We start from the raw sequence: 20430 nt of genomic DNA, 5'->3' as shown, positions 1-20430 counted from the left end.
TTATTTTTTGTTGATTGGTTGCTGTAGTAAGGGAAACAGCAGAAACGACAATTTGATTCTCGAGCTCGTCGTGTGCTTTTTAAATAATTTCTTATAAAATGTAGGTAATTCATTTAAATTGAGTGTCCCAAAAAACTTCATGTATTATTCTTAAAGAAAAGTAACTTCTTTACTCTTCGCGTTTCTAGAAAATTCGCGATTCGTAAAGAAAAAGTATACTTTCTTTACTTATAATACAAATAACTATTATTCAATTAGCCATATTTTAATTTGATTTGTCTGTATATTTTTTACTAACATAAGTTGTAACTTTTATTTTATTTTATTGGTTTCTATGGTTACATATCGTAAATTGATCTTGAAAAATGTTTAATTTAGGAAAACTATAATTTTTACATAAAAATGGGAATAGTTCGTGCGATTTAGTGGTTTGAACATATCCGACGCATTATTTGTGCTGAGATAAGTTTGAAAAATCAGTAATAAATTTTTTTTTCCTCTTTGTAACTTGATCCGGGGACATACTGTATTTAAACATATTAAAGACACTGAACCTCTGATGATCGAAGATGCATCTTTCATCGGTGTAGTTGTTGTAAGTTGATCTTGTTTTGCGGAGGTTCCTCCTCCTTTCTTAGGATTTTTAACTTTAAAACTTACTTTAGCATCTTTAGGATCTTCCTCCATAGGTTAACTGTCTTCAACCGAAGTAGTTGATAATGAAAATGATTTTATTTCGAATATCAGATGCTAATGTAGTACACAGGAAAAAATATACAGTAAAAATCAATTCTAAAACATGGTTCAGATCGGTCCAATTTATTTAGAATTATTTTTTTGCACTATATAGTGTAGGTAAATAGATTAAAAATTTACACTAAATAGTGAGAAGATGGTGTTTATTAAATAGTGTAAAATCGTTACTCTATAACAGTGTTTTATATGTAATCTAACTAGATGTTGTCGTGACTCTAATTAGATACATTTCTAATCTAATCAGTGTAAATTATTAAAAATTTGCTCTAATTTTACTCTATTAATTGACAAAATATTACTAAATATTGTGTATCTTCCACTTATTAGTGTTAATTTTTAATAGGAAGTGGAGTATTTTTAGGGAAGTTTTACGTTTGTAATAAAAATCAAAATTATAAAATATTTGTTTTTATTTTTACTTGTAATATATTGTTATAACTTAAATTTAAAAAAATTAAATTCTGTTTACATACATATATAACATATACCGATTGGTAACTTTAATTTTAGGAGATACACCCAACACGGACGTACGTATAAGTATACTTGTGTGTGTGCATATGCGCGCGGAGTATGTTTGTGGGAGGGGAATCGCAAGAGTAGTGGATCGGAGAGCAGTCAGTCGTTTGACATCGTTCAATGATAAGAAATATTATAAAAATAATAACTAATATAATAAATGAAATTCAAATAAGACAAAGCAAATTCTTAATTCTAAAAATAAAAACAATTCGTAAGTAACTGAAATAAACTTTGTAAAACAACAAATAAAACAAAAAACTATAAAAATAAAATATTTTTTATATTAGGTGTTCAAATAAACCACCATTCTGTGCTAAACAATAGCCCAATCTATCGTAAAAAGTTCGCCTTACATTCGCTAGTATATCGGGACTAATATCCTGTATACAATTGCGAATTTTTGTTTGTAAGTCATCCAGATTGGTTGTCCTTTCTTCATCAAAACCATAAATTTTCGATTTTAAATATCTCCATAGAAAAAAATCATTGGGGGCTAAATCTGGTGATCTAGGCGGCCAAGTTAACGTTCCGCAAATAGATATTACACGATTTGGAAATTGTGCGTTAAGATACTCTTTAACTTGCCGGCTGTTGTGAGCCGGGCAACCATCTTGTTGGAACCAGATACTTCCAAATTGAACATTGTCTAATTGTTGAAGCGATGGGATTACGTCATTTTGCAAAATGTTTAAATACTTATGACCATTTGAATTTCCTTCTATGAAAAAAGGACCGATAATATGGTCACCTACTAAGCCAGCCCAAACATTTAATTTTTGGGGATATTGTGTACGAGCCGCATAAACTTTGTGTTCATTGTCACGACTCCAATATCGAGCAACGCTGGGATTATGCCGACCATGCAAAGGAAATGTAGATTCATCGGTAAATAAAATGTTTTTTATAAAATCAACATTTCCGTTGGCCATTTCCATCATAGTAAAGCAAAATTCCGCCCTTGTAATATTATCGTTCTCGCAGAGTTCCTAACTTTTTTGTACCTTGTACGACCTGTACCCGTGTTTCTTTAATGTTTTTAGGACGGCAACATGGCTGATAGCAAACGTCTCCGCAACTTGTCTGCTTGACTGATTTTTATTGCGTTCAACATCAGCACATATCATCGTATCACGTAACTCATCTCTTTTACCCCTTCGTAATTTGTGTTTCTGTGGAGACACACATCCATGTCGCTCAAAGTTTTTAATGATATTTGAAATTGTTCCGCGACTAGGAATTGATCTGTTTTCATAGGCCACAGGAAACAAATTAATTATTTGGGCTACAGAATTGCCACCATAAAACCATTTTATAATCTGTACCTTTTCCGCTACAGTAAACAACATCTTAGTTTTTTTTTGCTAGGGTTAACTGCAAAGCGATGCGACCAACTTCGCCTCTCAACAATCTATGAACGATTCAATTTGTGCATTACCCCTACGCTTGTTTATCCCCCACTTAACGACACCGAATATACACACACACGTATACTTATACGTACGTCCGTGTTGGGTGTATCTCCTAAAATTAAAGTTACCAATCGGTATAATACTTAATTCATTTTAAAGTTTCCACCGAGTCACCATCAAAACTGCATCTAATTAGTCTTCTATAAGTTTCCTATATGTATAGTTGCACCAAGTTGCACATACTTACCAATCTTCACAAGGAACTTGTATGTAAAATCTTCCGGAAGTTCCACTAATTTCACATCAAGAATGTTTTATTTTGGCAAACATAATTAAAATAAAAATAATCGTTCTTTCTTTCTATATCGCGTAAATCAGGTCTCGAGACGCTATTGAGTTCCGACTCGTTTAGTAGATGAGCGTTAAATTTTAGCTGTATCACACCACATGTTGATCACGTGGTACCGACGAGTAATCCCGAGCAAAATAGTGCGGTGCCTACGAAGTACCCGAAGGAAAAGTACACGTCTAGTGTAAAATTTAATGTTTTATATATTACATAACTTCACTAACATAAGTAAAAAGAACTCTTCTTTAGAGAACTGTAAAAACTACTCTATTAAGTGAATAATATATGAACTCTATATTAATATTAAATATAGTGTACATTAGAGTTATTTTTACCATGTGATATTACAATTTTTACTCTAATTCTTTTTATCAACCACTCTAAAATTTTTACACCACACGATTTTTTCTTCTTCTTTTTTTAAGAAGAGGAAGACCGTTGTACTTGAAATTGTACTAAACATTTTTGTAGCAAGAGAAGAACAAAGAGGGAAGAAGTTTTAGATTTATCGATCGGTTTCGTGCGAGTAATGCAACATCTGTCTTTACGACTTAGCGTCGCCGAAGCCCGGTTCTACTCTAAAACGCTATAGGACGGTTGCAAGAGTGAAATTTGGTTTAGTTTATTCTTAATCTTTGACGAACTCGTTTCGTGTGAGATAATTCGGACGAACCCGCGTAAAGAAACAATTATACAAAATTATTGCTTTTGTAGCCATTTGTTTAATAATAAAGACTTATTTCATTCTTTTTTTTAAACAAGTAATGTAATAAGTGGCGCCCAACGTGGGGCCCGAATTTCACGTGAAAGTTTGAGTTTTGTGATGCCTCCAAAGAAAAGAACTGACGCCAACCCGGATTCCGACGTGGAAGAATCAAAGACAACTGCTACGATGTCTACCAATGAATTCGCAGCGTTGCTGGAAGCAGTACAACGTTCGCAACTCGAATTTAACCGTCAATTGCTGGAACAATTTACGCCGCGTACAGTTTCGCCCGCCGCGCCTAGTCCTGCACCGTCGGGTAGTTTCGCGAGATGTTCCGCGCGTTTTGATGGCAGTAATCAGAACAATGATGCAGTTGAAGCATTCGTGGACGCCGTACAGATATATAAAGAGTGCACAGACGTTTCTGATGATCACGCTTTACGCGGATTGCCTCTTTTATTGACGGGAGAAGCCGCGATATGGTGGCAAGGTGTAAAAAGCTCTGTGACGAATTGGAATGACGCGATTAAACAACTGCGCGCGATGTACGGAATCACAAAGCCCGCGTACAAACTTTTTCGGGATTTGTTTAATAACGAACAGGGTGATGTCAAGTGCGATGTTTTTTTGTGCCGCGCTAGATCTATTATCGCAAAAATGCCGTACAAAATACCGGAAGAAATGATGTTAGACATGGTTTACGGGTTATTAAACAAAAAGATTCGTAAACATGTTTCTCGCGAGTGCGTAAATACATTCGACGAACTCATCCAAAAAGCCCGCGACGGCGAGACACTTATCCTCGAATACCGCGACGACGTAAGTAGCACAAGCAGTGCGCAGAAACCAGGAAGTGCCGTGACTGAACAGAAACCGAATAGAAACAGACCACGCTGCTCGTATTGCAAACGGTTCGGACACCTTAAAGATGAGTGTCGTGATTTGGCCAACAAGAACAAAGAAAGTGATAAAAGCCATGCTAATCCAAAACCAAGTGACTCCGTCGAAAGGAACGTCCTTCGCTGTTACGGATGCTGTAAAGAAGGCGTTATCCGCGCAAAATGTCCCATCTGCAAAGAAAATGCTAACAAGAACGTCAACGTTGCGTCATTAGGAAATTTGTCCTTTTATCAAATTTCGGCGAATGAGGACGACGATCGCAGACCGTTACTGCTAATTACAGTAGGCAACCAGAAGGGAGTAGGTTTTGTAGATACTGGAGCACAAATCAGTGTGGCTGGTTGGAAATTCTATGAAGTGTTGAAGGAAGCGAATTATAAATTCACCCCTAAGAAAATCAGTTTCACTCTGGCCGACGGAAAAGCTAAGACTGAAGAAGTATTGGAAACCGAAGTCGAGGTTAACATTGAAAGTCGTACGGTACGACAAAGATTTATCGTGTTGCCAAATGCCAAAGCAAATAGAACGCTTTTAGGAGCGGATTTCCTTTCCTTGGCAGGGATTGTGTTGGACATACCACATGGCGAGTGGTGGTTCCGCGATGTACCGGAAGTAAAATACCAGTTTTTCTTGAAACTCAATAAAGACAATGAGAAAACCACAACTACTGCAAACATTGCAATTGAAGCTATCGATCGAACTGAAGCAGAAGCTGTTCCTTGTGGGCTTCGACAGGATGAAGCAACGAGACTTACGGAAGAAGAACGAGAATGTCTGAGTCAACTTTTGTTGGAATTCGATGACATCTTTGGACAAGGGGGAGAACCAACTCCTTTCGCAGAACACCGTATCGAAACGAGTGACTGTGCACCGACCGCCGTTCCACCATACCGAATGTCCCCACAGAACAAAGAAATTCTGCGCCATGAGTTGGAAAAGATGTTATCCGATCATATTATCGAAGAATGTGAATCACCGTGGGCTGCACCGGTGGTACTTGTGCCAAAAAAGGACGGTTCCCGTAGAGTGTGGATAGATTATCGAAAACTAAACTGAGTGACAATCAGTGATAGTTACCCGTTGCCGCGAATCGAGGACCTCTTACATTTAGCACGTGAAACATTATACATGACGACACTAGATCTAAGGTCTGGTTACTGGCAAGTGCGTGTGCGAGAACAAGATCGTGACAAAACCGCGTTTGTGACACCGTTCGGAACTTATCGGTTTAACAGAATGCCGTTCGGTCTGAAGAATGCCGGCGCGACATTTCAGAGATTGATAGATCGTTTTCGTGCGGGCCTAAAGAACATCACCGTGTTGTGCTACCTTGATGACATTATAGTGGTTTCGAAAAGTTTCAAAGAACACTTAAACCATTTACGAGCCGTTTTCGAGAGGCTACGGAAGTTTTCACTGCACGCGAATCGGAAAAAGTGTGTATTGGCATGTGAAGAAGTTAAATTCCTTGGACATGTACTGACGAGCAGTGGCATCAAGACGGATCCAGAGAAGGCATCCGCGATTACAGATATGCCCCCGCCGACTAACCTGAAACATTTGAGAACCTTCCTTCAAACTTGTTCCTGGTACAGAAGGTTCATCAAAAATTTTTCCGCAACTGCTAAACCATTGACTGGTCTTACGAAGAAAAACACTAGATGGGAATGGGGTGACGCTCAACGAAAAGCTTTCCAAGAGCTAAAAACATTATTAACGTCAGCACCAATCTTAAGACAGGCAGATGAAAGTGATTATTTCATCATACGCACCGACGCCAGCGCATACGCCCTCGGAGCAGTATTATTGCAAGGTGAAGCAGAAGACGAAAGACCAGTGGAGTACGCCAGCCGTTTATTAACGACGTCAGAGAAGAATTATTCTACAACGGAGCGTGAAGCTCTGGCTTTAGTATGGGCTGTGACTAAATTTAGAGGATACATAGAGGGTTCGAAGGTTGTGGTAGCGACAGATCATCAGCCTCTACGTTGGTTAATGTCGTTGAAATCACCCAGTGGAAGATTGGCAAGATGGGCGTTGGTATTGCAATCATATGACATAAGAATTGTATACATACCCGGAAAATCTAACGCCGTAGCTGACACATTATCGAGACCCCCCTGTGAAACCGACACCAACGATGTGTGTCTTTGTTACGTAGAAGTTGAACTACCGAGAGAGAAGGCATCCGAAATACGCAGAAAACAAGTTGATGATCCTGATGTGCTTAAGATCATCAATGCATTTAAAAAGGTCAGTCCTGATTTGCCAAATTGGACTAGTCGAGGTTATACGATGGTGGACGGAGTGTTATATAGGTTCGTACCTGAATCCGATACCGATGAACCGCAACTGGTGGTGCCAGCGAGCGAGAGAAAGCTTATCCTATACGAAAATCACGACGCACCAACTGCTGGTCATTATGGTGTAGACAAAACGTTCCAGAAAATAGCGTCCCGGTACTATTGGTCTGGCATGAGAAGACATATAAGTGATTACATTTCGAGCTGCCTGGCCTGTCAGCGATATAAACCAAGTAACTTGAAGCCCGCTGGTTTATTAAGAACTCCTGTGGTGTCGCAAAGATTCGAAGTGATATCCGTTGATTTGTTTGGTCCATTGCCTACAACGACGAGTAATCACCGTTGGATCCTGATTATTGAAGACGTAGCTTCAAGGTGGGTGGAGCTGTTCCCAATTGTTGAGGCCACTGCCGAGTGCTGCGCTAAAATACTTGTTGACGAAATCGTTCTAAGATACAGAACCCCTCGGAAAATGTTGTCAGATAATGGAGTCCAATTCGTTAGTTCAGTGATGCAAAAGATGGCATACTGTTTGGGTATAACGCAGACATTTACTCCGTTATATCACCCCGAGTCCAATCCCGTCGAAAGGAAAAACAGAGATATGAAAACACAACTAGCGATACTAGTTGGCGAGGACCATTGCGATTGGGTAGATAGACTTCCCAGTATACGCTTCGCTATGAATACGGCTAACAGTTTATCAACAGGAAAGACTCCAGCTTATATAACGTTTGGAAGAGAGCTTCGATCTCCTGGCGATATAACACGAGATCTGCGAGCGATTGTGGAAGCAGAAAATTATGTGCCCCAGATAACTCCGCAATTATTCAAGTTAGCAGATACGTTGTTCGACGCTAGAGATAAAATAGAACAACGACAAGATCATGCCAAAAGGTATGCTGATATTAAACGCAGAGAGTCTCCCGTTTATAAAGAGGGTGATTTGGTAATGGTGACGACACATCTCCTCAGCAATGCCAAGATGGGGAGAAGCGGCAAGTTTGAACCTAGACGAGACGGTCCATATAAAATCCTACGGGCGCATTCCTCAGCGAGCTACGACCTAGTTAGTGCTAGTGACCCTAATTCCATTGTGGGATGTTACCATGTCAAGGATCTGGTCCCGTTTAGGGGGAGACAGGGTGTCGAAGATGTGCCGGACCCTGAGCGTCCAAAAAGAAGAAGAGGGCGACCCAAGAAGAATGCTGGTCCACCAACGAGGGCGTAAAATGGTGAACCAGAGGGGGAGCCTGTAGCAAGAGAAGAACAAAGAGGGAAGAAGTTTTAGATTTATCGATCGGTTTCGTGCGAGTAATGCAACATCTGTCTTTACGACTTAGCGTCGCCGAAGCCCGGTTCTACTCTAAAACGCTATAGGACGGTTGCAAGAGTGAAATTTGGTTTAGTTTATTCTTAATCTTTGACGAACTCGTTTCGTGTGAGATAATTCGGACGAACCCGCGTAAAGAAACAATTATACAAAATTATTGCTTTTGTAGCCATTTGTTTATTAATAAAGACTTATTTCATTCTTTTTTTTAAACAAGTAATGTAATATTTTCTTTTATATCATGATTTACAAACTAGACGAATCAGCGGTTAAAAACGGACTGAATCAGGTATTTCGAGTGCGGCGGTGATTGACGCGTTAACGAATCGCAGGAAATATGCGGTAGGAAATGTGCGAAGATTAGATAAGAGGAATAATACATTTAATAAAAAAAATAATATATTTAATGAATAAAATAAATTTACCTGACGGACTGTTATATTTTTAAAATTTTAATTTGCTGAGCGCTTAAAGGCGTGCCTCACGTTGCTTGAATGCGCGTGCGCAGGAAATTACGAATAAATTTTATTCAAATGTAGTAGTATTGTTGGTTACCTAGCTCATGAGGCGCCACCTAGCGGAGTAACGATGGCTAGAGTTGTTGGTTGCCTAGCTCGTGTGACGTCACCTAGCGGTGGACAGTGGAACGCACATCTGTTGAGCGATAAATAGCGCGCTTATAGCTATGGGCATTCTGGACCAAAATCCCATAAGATTTAACACTGGGGTCCAAAACTATTTACTTTTTATCCCCACCACTACCTCCTTTCGAGGTTCTGGCCACGCCCACATTTTAACTTCAACCAATCAGAGCATTCTCCAAAAACCTTCTTTTGGCGGGAAATTTGAATGAAACTATCTAGATCGACAGGCTCAATGCAAATAGTAAAATATAAATATACAGGCTGTATCTGAATGACTGCAACAAACTTCAAGGGGTGATTCTTTAGTGAATTTTAAGGGTACTTTGATATATGAACCATGGGCGACTTCGGCTCCCCTAAGGAGCTACACCCCTCCAAAAATGGCGGAAAATTTTGGTTTAATTTTTTTTTCTTGAAAACCATAAACGCTAGGAAAATGAAATTTAGGGAATATGTTTAACTCATAATAGGGCACGTTTTGATGCTATTTGTACTTTCAACCTACCCTTCTAAACTACTAAACGTAACCACCCCCGTTCAATTTATGCTTAGATTTTTTTTATGAAGATGATAAATACATTGGAAAAGTTTCAGTTAGATAGATAAAACTATTCTAAAACTTTTTGTCTCTCTGATGTTCTTCTAAAAATTAATAATTTCTGAGAAAAAAAATAATTAAGCAAACACTAACTGTTAAGCTGTAGGGTTGTTAATCGAAAGTTGGAATGAATTTTTAATGAAAAAATCTTAGTAGACTTTGCAATCTTTGCCAGAAATATTTTCGACGTTTAAATATCAGTGGTTTTTTTACTTTATTATTGTTTTATTTAAAATTTTGAAACGTCGAGTGAACGAGCGTAAATGCGATAGAACTTTATTCAAAAATTAATTTGAAAAACAATAATAATAGTAAGAAAAACTGACATTTAAACGTCAAAAATATTTCTGGCAAAGATTGCAAAGCCTACTAAGATTTTTTCATTCAAAATTCATTCCAACTTTTGATCGACAACCCCGTTGTTTAACGGGCAGTGTTTGCTTTACTATATTTTTTCTCAAAAATTAGTCGTTTTTGGTAAAATTTCAGAGAGACAAAAAAGTTTTAGAATACTTTCATCTATCTATGTAAAATATTTCTAATGTATTTATCATCTGCATAACAAAAATTTTAGCAAAAATGCAAAGGGGTGGTTACGTTTAGTAGTTTAGACATGCCCTCTTATGAGTTAAACATATTCCCCAAATTTCATTTTCCTAGCGTTTATGGTTTTTGAGAAAAAAAAATTAAACCAAAATTTTCTGCCATTTTTGGAGGGGTGTAGCTCCTTAGGGGAGCCGAAGTGACCCATGGTTCATATATTAAAGTACCCTTAAAATTCACTAAAGAATCACCCCTTGAAATTTGTTGCAGTCATTCAGATACAGCCTGTATACAGATGTCCCAATTTCGATATCCGCATAGGCTATCTCCGAAACTAAAAGAGATAGAAAAAAAGTAGCTTACATGTCATAATCTCGTTTTTCGAGAAAATGTTAATGCCGAAAACTCCGAACAGCTATCGTCTTTTGTTTTCGCCCTATCGGCAAAAACTGAAAATTCTGCGAAAACGACAATCGCGAATATTTCACTTATTATCAAAGATGGAGTATTATAAATAAAACATTATATGGGCAACTTTTTACGAAGAATTCAGTGGCGTAGCTAGAATTTTTGTCTCAACTTTTATTTTCGAGATTTTAGACGTAACTTTATTTTTTTAAATGGAAACCATAGTTGGCTATGACCTAAAATAATTTGTTATTTTCCTCTGATAACCAATATATATAGTTTGTGGGGTAAATTTTATTTAAAATGGATGTATTGTACATCAATGGATTCAGGAAAAAATTCTCTATCCAATGACGTGAAGAAAAATATAAGCAGCAATTTGAAAAACAAAAGTTTATAATCGGTTGAAATTGAAGATGGCGTTGGAAAAAATTTATTTGTAGCATGATTTATAGTATTTATAAAACCATTTCATTTGATATCTGTTTCATGAAAATGGGAATGTAAATAACAGAGTTACAGCTTGTTGTTTCAGGTTTTTGTAGCAGGATTTTAACAGTCGATAGGTCTTTTAAAATTAACACAAAAACTTCATATAAACATAGGTCGACAAACGCTTTGTTTTGAAGATACAGGTTGTTTAAGTTAAATTTTTTAATTAATTTTGATTCAATATTACACGTGTATTTCAACCGATTCTATTCAAATTTGGTATACAGAGGCTTTTTGGCATGAGAAAAACGATTATGGAGTCCGTTTTACTATAGCCGGTATCAACCAAGGTCCGTTGAGTATTGGTTATAAGCAGAGCCACGACGTTGTCGGGCAACTCATTGGCGGCTCGTCGATTTACGGTAGAGACTCGGGCCCCATGGACCACATCACGCCACATATAGTATACCACGCCACTGGTTGCCAGCATTCAACCAGTATCGTTACGTTGCGGCACATCGATATGCTCGATAGAAGCATGTTACTACTACGCTATAACCCGTTTGCTGCTCTATACAGATGGTGACATCAACAGCCCGAAACATCACGGCTGTGGTTATAAGGTTATCCAACTCGAACAAGTTGACGTTGGCGGGGTGAGGTGGGAAACGTGACGTCATTGGAAGAAAAATATAACATAATATCCTTGTTTATAGATATACATAGTTATTCAACCGATGTTAGTTTGTGTTCATGATAGCCAGATGACAGGGTAATTTATGTGTCGCCATTCATAAAAATTTAAATTTTACTATACGCGCCTTAACGTATTCTACGAAAAACGTAAAATAAGTTGCATATATTTTAGTATTTCTTGCATAGAAAAAAATCGATAATGTGTCCTTCGAGAATAATACCGAATTGTTGGAGACTATTCGTCGGTAGGTACCGAATTGTAGACGCCAAATTTTTTGAAGTAGGTGTATGAACAGGTTTTAAGTTTGTTTAAAAGACTATATTTTATATACCGAGTAAGGCATTCAAATTGAGACTACTAATAACTCATAAAACATCAATTTTATCAAAAAAGTTTGAAATAAAACTTTCATCGTATAAAGGGGGAAAGTATTCTGAACGATTTTTATTGTATATTAGAAGCGCCATCAATATTTTTCAATTGTTAAGGTCACCGTTCAATGGTCATTTTTATATGGGCCCATATAGGCCTATAGAGGTTACTTTCTAACACATTTATGACTTTCTGCCAAATTATTACAGAAAAGTAAATACACAGGATTGAAGTACACATATTGTAGTAGTGAATGACATAATTTATTTTATAAAATAGTTGTTATATTAACAATAATAAATTACTAAACTTTGTCATAAAAAGGGTGTAATAAAAACTGACTTTTATGACAAATTAAGCACTTAAACGAGGTGACAATGCTTCATTCACTAGATGTGTAATATAAGAAGAGATTCCGTGACAATACAAGTATAATAGATTTGTTGTTATCTCAGGATTGTGTTTTATCTAAAAATGTGCAATATTCACGTAATTATTGAAATATGTAAAGGAATCTACTGAACAACCTAACTTTGGTATTTTGGCAACCGTCTTATAGATGGCGATATTTAAAGAATAAAATATTGCTTTATTATTTTAACTTTGAACAGTTTCGTGATGTATTGAATGTTAATAGATTTTATTTTCCCATCATAATTAATAAAACATTTAATCAAAATTAAATTAGTCAAGCAGTTTTATACACGTGTGTCTTCTATGAGTTTATTGAAAAGAATGAATAATTTTATATAATAACAAATTTTTGTTGCCAAGATATAGTTTTAAAAAAACAAGGTCCCTAAATCTTTTTGTTTGACGAAGGAAAAATATATGGTGGCATCTTGGATTTAGGAAATGGATTTTGTAGATATGACACTACAAATACTCCCCCTTCCAAGAAGAAATAAGGTTAACAATGAAATGTAAATCAAGTAGTTATAAATATTTCGATTTTGAAAACGTATTCTTAAAGAGTTATTTGGAATTGAATTTTGATTAGAAGCAATTTCAAGTTTATCGTTAGCCATAAATGCTGGTGGTAATCGATCAAATATTAACTGATCTACTAGTCTACAAGAAAAAATTCATAAAATATACATTTGACGCCACTGTATTTTTCTTATGTAGTTTGGTCCCCTAAACCCAAGGACAGTAGAATCTAACAGGACTGCTACATCCATTGTATTTTTGTAGTCCACTACGGGTTGGTTGCCCGCACTATACGTCACACTATTTGCCACGCCTGGTAACTGTCTGTGTTTTTAGAGGTTATATGATAAACATTAATACGTGTAAAAACCAAGGACAGTAGAATCTAACAGGACTGCTACATCCATTGTATTTTTGTAGTCCACTACGGATTGGTTGCCCGCACTCTACGTCACACTATTTGCCACGCCTGGTAACTGTCTGTGTTTTTAGAGGTTATATGATAGACATTAATACGTCTAAAAACATAAAACTTCAAAAATAATATGAATAAGTCTAGGATATAACCTCTAAAAACACAGCAAACGCATAGACCATAACAACAGCTGGGCGTGGAAAATGATGTGACGTAGTTTGCGGGCAGGTTGTCACAACAATGGATGTAGCAGTCCTGTTAGATTCTACTGTCCTTGTGTAAAAACATAAAACTTCAAAAATAATACGAATATGTCTACGATATAACCTCTAAAACCACAGAAAACGCATAGAGCTGGGCGTGGCAAATGGTATGACGTAGTTTGCGGGCAGGTTGTCACAACAATAGATGTAGCAGTCCTGTTAGATTCTACTGTCCTTGCCCTAAACCCAAAAATCACATTTAAAATTTTTTCTATGGATACGTTTTGGAGCTATGATCTTTTTAGTGGTTAGTTAACTATTTGCAGGATATCTCGAGTTAGATATAACAGATCAGGTTGTGCTATTCATCAAATTAAAGACTATTGTGTAGCCAATAAATGGTATTAATACTTATTCCAATCGGTTCGGTAGTTTTAAAACAATGGCCCATAATATGTGAAAAAGGGATATTTTTTGGACAAAATGTGAACCAAAAATTCATTCAATATCCGTGGGGAGTCGCAAAAAATTCTTTTTCACCTTCTACGTAAAGTTTGCTCTTTTTAGAAGACAACAAGGTACGCAGGATGAGAATCGGTGGAAAAATTACCAAAAATTATGATCTTCTATATGTGAGAGCACAGCTCGGATACCTTGAGAAATATAATTCCGCAGCTAACGTCGCATTCTTATCTGATAACATATAGCATTCCATCATGTTACATTTTTCATAATTTTCGAAATTCATTGTAAAGTTTTATTCAGTTTTGTTATACATTCCAGCACATAATACCAGATTTGTTAGCGAATTTTTAAATACAAACTTTGGTAATTATCTGATACATTATTTTCCATCATAGTATGTATGGTTATCACTATAGCAACATTAACTTTTAAATACATACATTAGTTTCAGATAGAACAAAAAGAATTTTTGTTAATTATTCAATAACTATAAGAAATATACCCAGCAAACTATATATATTTGTTATCAGAGGAAAATGACAATTTATTTTAGCTCATACCCAACTATGGTTTCCATTTACAAAAAGAAAGTTCACTGAATTCTTCGTAAAAAGTTGCCCATATAATGTTTTATTTATAATACTCCATCTTTGATAATAAGTGATATATTCGTGATTGTCGTTTTTGCAAAATTTTCAATTTTTGCCGATAGGGCGAAAACAAAAGACGATAGCTGTTCGCAGTTTTCGGCATTAGCATTTTCTCGAAAAACGAGATTACGACATGTAAGCTACTTCTTTTCTATCTCTTTTAGTTTTGGAGATAGCCTATGCGTACAACGAAATTGGGACACCCTGTACAGGAAAAAGCTGTGCTCTTACATATAGAAGATCATAATTTTTAGTAATTTCTCCATAGTCCATCATCCTGCGTACCTTTTTGTCTTCTTAAAAGAGCAAACTTTACGGAGTCTTCAAGGATATCGAATGAATGTTTGGTTAACATTTCGTCTAAAAAAATCCCTTTTCACATTGTTTTAAAACTACCAAACCGATTGGAATAAGTATTAATGCCATTTATTGGCTATACAATACTCTTTAGTTTGATGAATAGCACGACCAGCTCAGTCATCTCTAACTCGAGATTTGCTGCAAATAATCAAATTACCCCTAAAAAAAATCATATCTCCAAATGGTATCCATAGAAAAAACTTTAAATGTGATGTTTGGGTTTAGGGAACCAAACTACATAAGAAAAATACAGTGGCGTCAAATGTACATTTTATGTTTTTTTTTGTAGACTAGTTAAAATAATAAAGTTTTTTTGAAAGCGTTTAATAACTTTAAAAGGGCCTTCAAACCTCAAGATTTTGTGTATCTTGGATTTTAGTTTTCTGGCAAGGTATGCAAGTTTTACACCATGATTTTACTTGCTTGGTTAAATGTGGCCAAAAGAAACGATTTTTGATATTATTTAAGGTGGTTTTGAAACCTAAATGTGTTAGAAAATGAAATTTGTCGAAAATGATATTTCGGAATTTCATAGGTATATATATATATAATCTAGGACGTGTAAAAGAATTCTCGTACCAAAGATCTAAGTTAGAGGTGGATGATCTAATCTTAGATAAATGGAAAGTTTTGTTTAAATTTAGATTTTGTTTTTGAAGTAGAAATTTTAGTTCTTTATCTAAATTTTGTGCGTTTCCTATTATTGTCTCCGAGGGATAGTCAGAAGTTAAGGTATTGATGTCAACTCTTGATAATGCATCCGGGACTGTGTTGAATTTGCCTTTGATATATAATATCTCGGAGGTAAATTCAACTATATAGTTGATATATCGAGTTTGTTTTGGGGTTTTTTCAATGTTTGAAAACAATGCGTTTATTAGAGGTAGAATGTTTAACTGCTAGATATATAGCTAGCAGTTCTCTATCGAATGTGGAATATTTCATTTGACCATTGGTCATCTTTTTAGAGAAGAAAGCCGCTGGTGGAAAGTTAGGCCAGTAAGAACTTCATTGATAAATCTCTCAAATATTTGTGCGGCATTTCGCAAACCAAAAGGCATTCGAACACCAAAAAAACACGAAAAAAACACCAAATAATATCGAGAATAGGAATCGCGTAAGACTACACCGGAATATATTCTCCAACGAATAAAATCATTCAACGGTAGGATGACTAATTGTAAGCTGATATAAAAAAGCGTCGCTATGAATAACTGAATTTAACTGAATTGAGCTCAGGACGACCTCTTTTAACAAACAGCGGAACTATACAAATTTTTTTTGCACTTTTGCGAACATCACATGATTGAACGGCGACCTTAAGTATGCTTTTCAATGGGTACATGTTTTTTGATAAGCATGGCTTTTCGAAGAAAAGGCCAATTGAAAAATTACCTATAATCCTGCACAATATATTAACTGCTTAGTAATTCATTTCACGTAACCAATAAGAATTTTCTAGTAATCAATAAAGCATATGTGTATCCAATGACAAAATGAAATTGGCTTTTGGATATCATTCTCCCGAAGCTCTTGATGCAAAGAGCGTACGGGTGAAATTTATGGCAATGTAAAACAGCTTAAACATTGAATTTCTTGTACCGCCTTTTTCTCTATTGAAGACCTTACACAAGATAGGATGTTTCTGTCTAGAAATCTTTGTTCGAATAAATTTTGGGCATCATTAATATCTCTGACTGCTCCATAAACAAAAATCATTTTAGTTTTTTCAGCAATCGTGTCCCTTTCTATGCATAATTAAAATAAGCAATAAAGTTACTATTTTATAACATAAGTAATTTGTAATTTGCAATTATAAGTAGTTAGCAGGATTTGTTATGTTTTTTGTTATACATAATAAAGTCACCTTAAAAAAGTTCATTAATATACAGGCTGATTCTAAATTAATGCAAAAGATTTCAAGGAGTGATTTTTCAGCAAAAATTAAAGAGAGTCTTTCATATAAGTTTTTGTTCAAAACCCCTTCCCCACCGAGTTACAGTACTCTAAAGTTAGGGGAAAAAATTGTTTTTATTTAATATATCCACTATGGAGGAATTTAGAAGATTGAAATTTGGCAGGTAACTGTTGTTAATAAAATGACACTTTTTGACGATTTTTATAAGCCGAAAATGTTATTACAAGAGGCTGAAAAAATCAACCCCGTATTACTTTGCATTTTGCCGTTTGTAGTTCTACTACAATCTACAATTTAAATCGAAAATGTTAGAAAAGTTAAGCAACTTAATATACAAAAAATGTGTAACGAAAAAAAAAAAGAGACGCCGAGTTTACTGTTAAAGTTCTTTTTAATAAATTAATGTAAAAACATTCTAGTAAGAATAAAGGGTTTAGTTCGAACGCCAAACTTTCATTTAGAAGCAAAGTCTCATCAGGTTATGGGCCCAGATTACGGCAGCTCATACGGAAAATAACCCAAAACGGAAAAATATATTTTGAGGTTAGCTAGAAGTAAATTTGGCGGGAAAAGAACATGGATCTAGAAAAAGGAAGGCATCCGTTGTTCGATGGAACAAATTTCGATAATTGGAAATTTCGGGTAATGGTTTTATTGGAAGAAAAAGAATGTATAAACAATTTAAAGGAAATGCCCGCAGAGTATAAGGTTGGAATTAATGATACAGTAAATGAAAAGACGAGAAAAGAAAAGGAAATTGAAAAATGGATAGAAAATGTAAGTCATTAATCACTCAATTAGTAGCTGATAGTCATCTCGAGTACATAAAAGACAAAAATGCGGCACATGAGATGTGGAAATCGTTAAACTTAATTTTGAACAGAAAGGAATAGCTAATCAGTTATTGTTAAGAAAAGAATTACTAACTATGAAGCTTGATCCCGCATGTAAAACCATGGAACTTAAGTCTACGGGAGCCACGTTAGAAGAATTGAATATTGTATGTCATCTTCTACTTACGATGCCAGTGGATTATGGTGTGGTGGTTATAGCGTTAGAAACACTCTCTCCGGAGAACCTTAGCTTGAGTTTTGTCAAACCTCGTTTGAAAGATGAAGAAAACAAGCGGAGATCTACAGAACAAAATGGTAAAATGGAAACGCAACCAGTTGCATTTGCGACACCAGCAAATAAAAACAAATTTAAGTCAAATGAAATTAAGAAAAGCTTTTCATACAAATGTCATCATTGTGGCAAAGTCGGACACAAAAAGATTGATTGTTGGAAATTAAAGAATGAACGAATAACAAAGGCAGCAAATGTTGCGGACGCTGAAGAAGTGGAATATAGTTTTTCGGCACACACTGATGGAATGAATCTAAACTGGTGTCTGCATTCGGGAGCATCAGAACATTTGATTAAAGGAGAAAAGAATTTAAAGAACATAAGAAACCTAAAGAAAGATGTAAAGGTGTGTCAAAAGACATTGCGCGGCAGCAACGCGCGGCGTTCGTCGGACACAATTCTGCCGCGCGCCAGTTTGGACGTATTCAAATAACGTGTGCGCGGCAGTGCTACGCGGCATATGCGCGGCACGCCGCGCGCTATTACCGCGCGCGAATGCCGCGCAATGTCTGGACACACCTTAAGAATCAAAGTAGCCAAGACAGGTGAGGAATTGATATCTAAAAGAATGGGCGATTTAAACGTAATATCAATGGTAAGTGATCAAAAACATAAAATAACTATCAAAGATTGTTTGATCGTACCGGGGTTGGATATTAACTTATTATCAGTACGTAAATTAGAAATGAGTAATTTTACTGTAGTATTTGAAAAAGGAACAGGAAAAGTTATTAAAAATAATAAAATAGTTGCTATGGCAACCAGAATGAATAAGTTGTATGAACTTGATTTTATAAGTAAAAAGAATATGGTTTATTAACGATGCTGAATGAATCTGAAGTTGAACTGTGGCACAGAAGGTTGGGACATATTAGCAATTCAAATTTAGAGAAATTGAACAAGATGGTAAATGGATTGAATTGTAAACCGAATGCAAAACTAAGTTTCTGTGAGACATGCGTAAAAGGTAAACAAACGAAACTGCCTCATAAACAAGAAAGGTATAGAGCAAAAAGACCGTTTCAATTGATTCACAGTGATTTATTTGGTCCAATAAAAGAGTCACACGATAATAAGAAATATGTATTAAGATTTCTAGATGATTTCACTCACTTTACTGTAGCGTATGCATTGAAAGCTAAAAGTGAAACGTTTAATTATTTCAAGAAGTATGAGTCAATGGCTAAAGCGCATTTTAATTCTTCAATTAGCCGTTTTCGTTGTGACAATGGTCGAGAATACATATCAAATGAAATGAAAGAACATTTTGAAAAGCAAGGTATTCAGTTTGAATTTACGGTAAGGTATACACCGGAACAGAATGGTGTTGCAGAGCGGATGAACCGCACAATTATAGAAAAAGCGAGATGTATGTTGCTGGATACTGATGTAGTGTAATAATAACAAATTGTTAAGTAGGTTAAGATAGTTAATAGTAAGCACTAAATGACGCACGTTAGGTATTGTGTAGCGGCGGTCATCGCTCGAAAAGAGAGTACGCTCAAGGTACTGAAACGTGACACGTCGTGTAACTTAAATGTTGTCAATAAATGCAGTAATTAAGACAAGCTAATATGCGTTTATTCTAACCCGGAGATCCCATCATTTTACACCATCATCACCAACCTTTACACTGATTTGGAAAAGGGTTTTTGGACTGAAGCGGTTCGCTCAGCAGTTTATTTGATAAATAGATCGCCTACAACTGCATTAGAAAAGGTTGTACCATCTGAATTGTGGTATGGACATAAGCCAAATCTAGACAAACTTAAGGTATTTGGTTGCACTGGTTATTTAAAAATCCCATCTGAATTAGTAGAGAGTAAATTTGCAAGTAAATCCCGGAAAGTATTTATGATAGGTTACTGTCCAAATAGATATCGGTTATATTGTCCGAGTAACAAGAAAATAAATACTGGAAGAGATGTAATATTCAATGAATTTAAATACAATTTTGATTCACAAAAATTAATTGTAAATGTTGACAAAGATGAAGTAAGTTCAGATGATGGCGAACAGGAAAGAATAATAGAAGAAAATATAGAACAGAAGATCGCAATAAAAGAGAACACCGAAACAGAAACGGAAGAAATTACAAGAGAGGAAAAACGAAAAGAAGCACGCCAAAGGAGAAGACCTAAATATCTAGATAACTATGCAGTGTACGCATTGAATGCTGAAACATTTGTACATGAAGCTCCACAAGATTGTGAAGAGATCGAAAATAGAGAAGATAAGAAACATTGGTTGGAAGCTGTTGATGAAGAGTTAAAATCTTTAAAAACAAATAATACATGGACGTTACAAGAATTACCAGATAATAAGAGAGCAATTGAAAGTAAATGGGTATTTAAAGTAAAGAAGAATGAAAAGGATGAACCAGTAAGACGCA

The 20430-nt window shown here is 35.8% G+C and overlaps 2 protein-coding genes across 2 annotated transcripts; one reads left to right on the top strand and one right to left on the bottom strand.

Moving 5' to 3' along the window:
* Window positions 1-1556: 1556 nt before the first annotated feature.
* Window positions 1557-2207, bottom strand: LOC139430112 (uncharacterized). Its single transcript, XM_071196762.1, has one exon. The coding sequence runs from the start codon at window positions 2205-2207 to the stop codon at window positions 1557-1559; it is 651 nt and encodes a 216-aa protein (XP_071052863.1).
* A 1652-nt stretch (window positions 2208-3859) lies between these two features.
* On the top strand, window positions 3860-5698 carry LOC139430111 (uncharacterized). Its single transcript, XM_071196761.1, has one exon. It carries the CDS (start codon window positions 3860-3862, stop codon window positions 5696-5698), a length of 1839 nt encoding a protein of 612 aa, XP_071052862.1.
* Window positions 5699-20430: the final 14732 nt, after the last annotated feature.

Source organism: Onthophagus taurus, chromosome 6 (genome assembly GCF_036711975.1).
Source record: "Onthophagus taurus isolate NC chromosome 6, IU_Otau_3.0, whole genome shotgun sequence".
Classification (NCBI taxonomy): domain Eukaryota; kingdom Metazoa; phylum Arthropoda; class Insecta; order Coleoptera; family Scarabaeidae; genus Onthophagus; species Onthophagus taurus.
The sequence above is the reverse complement of the archived record's forward strand: the minus strand, read 5'-3'. Positions and strand labels throughout refer to the sequence as shown.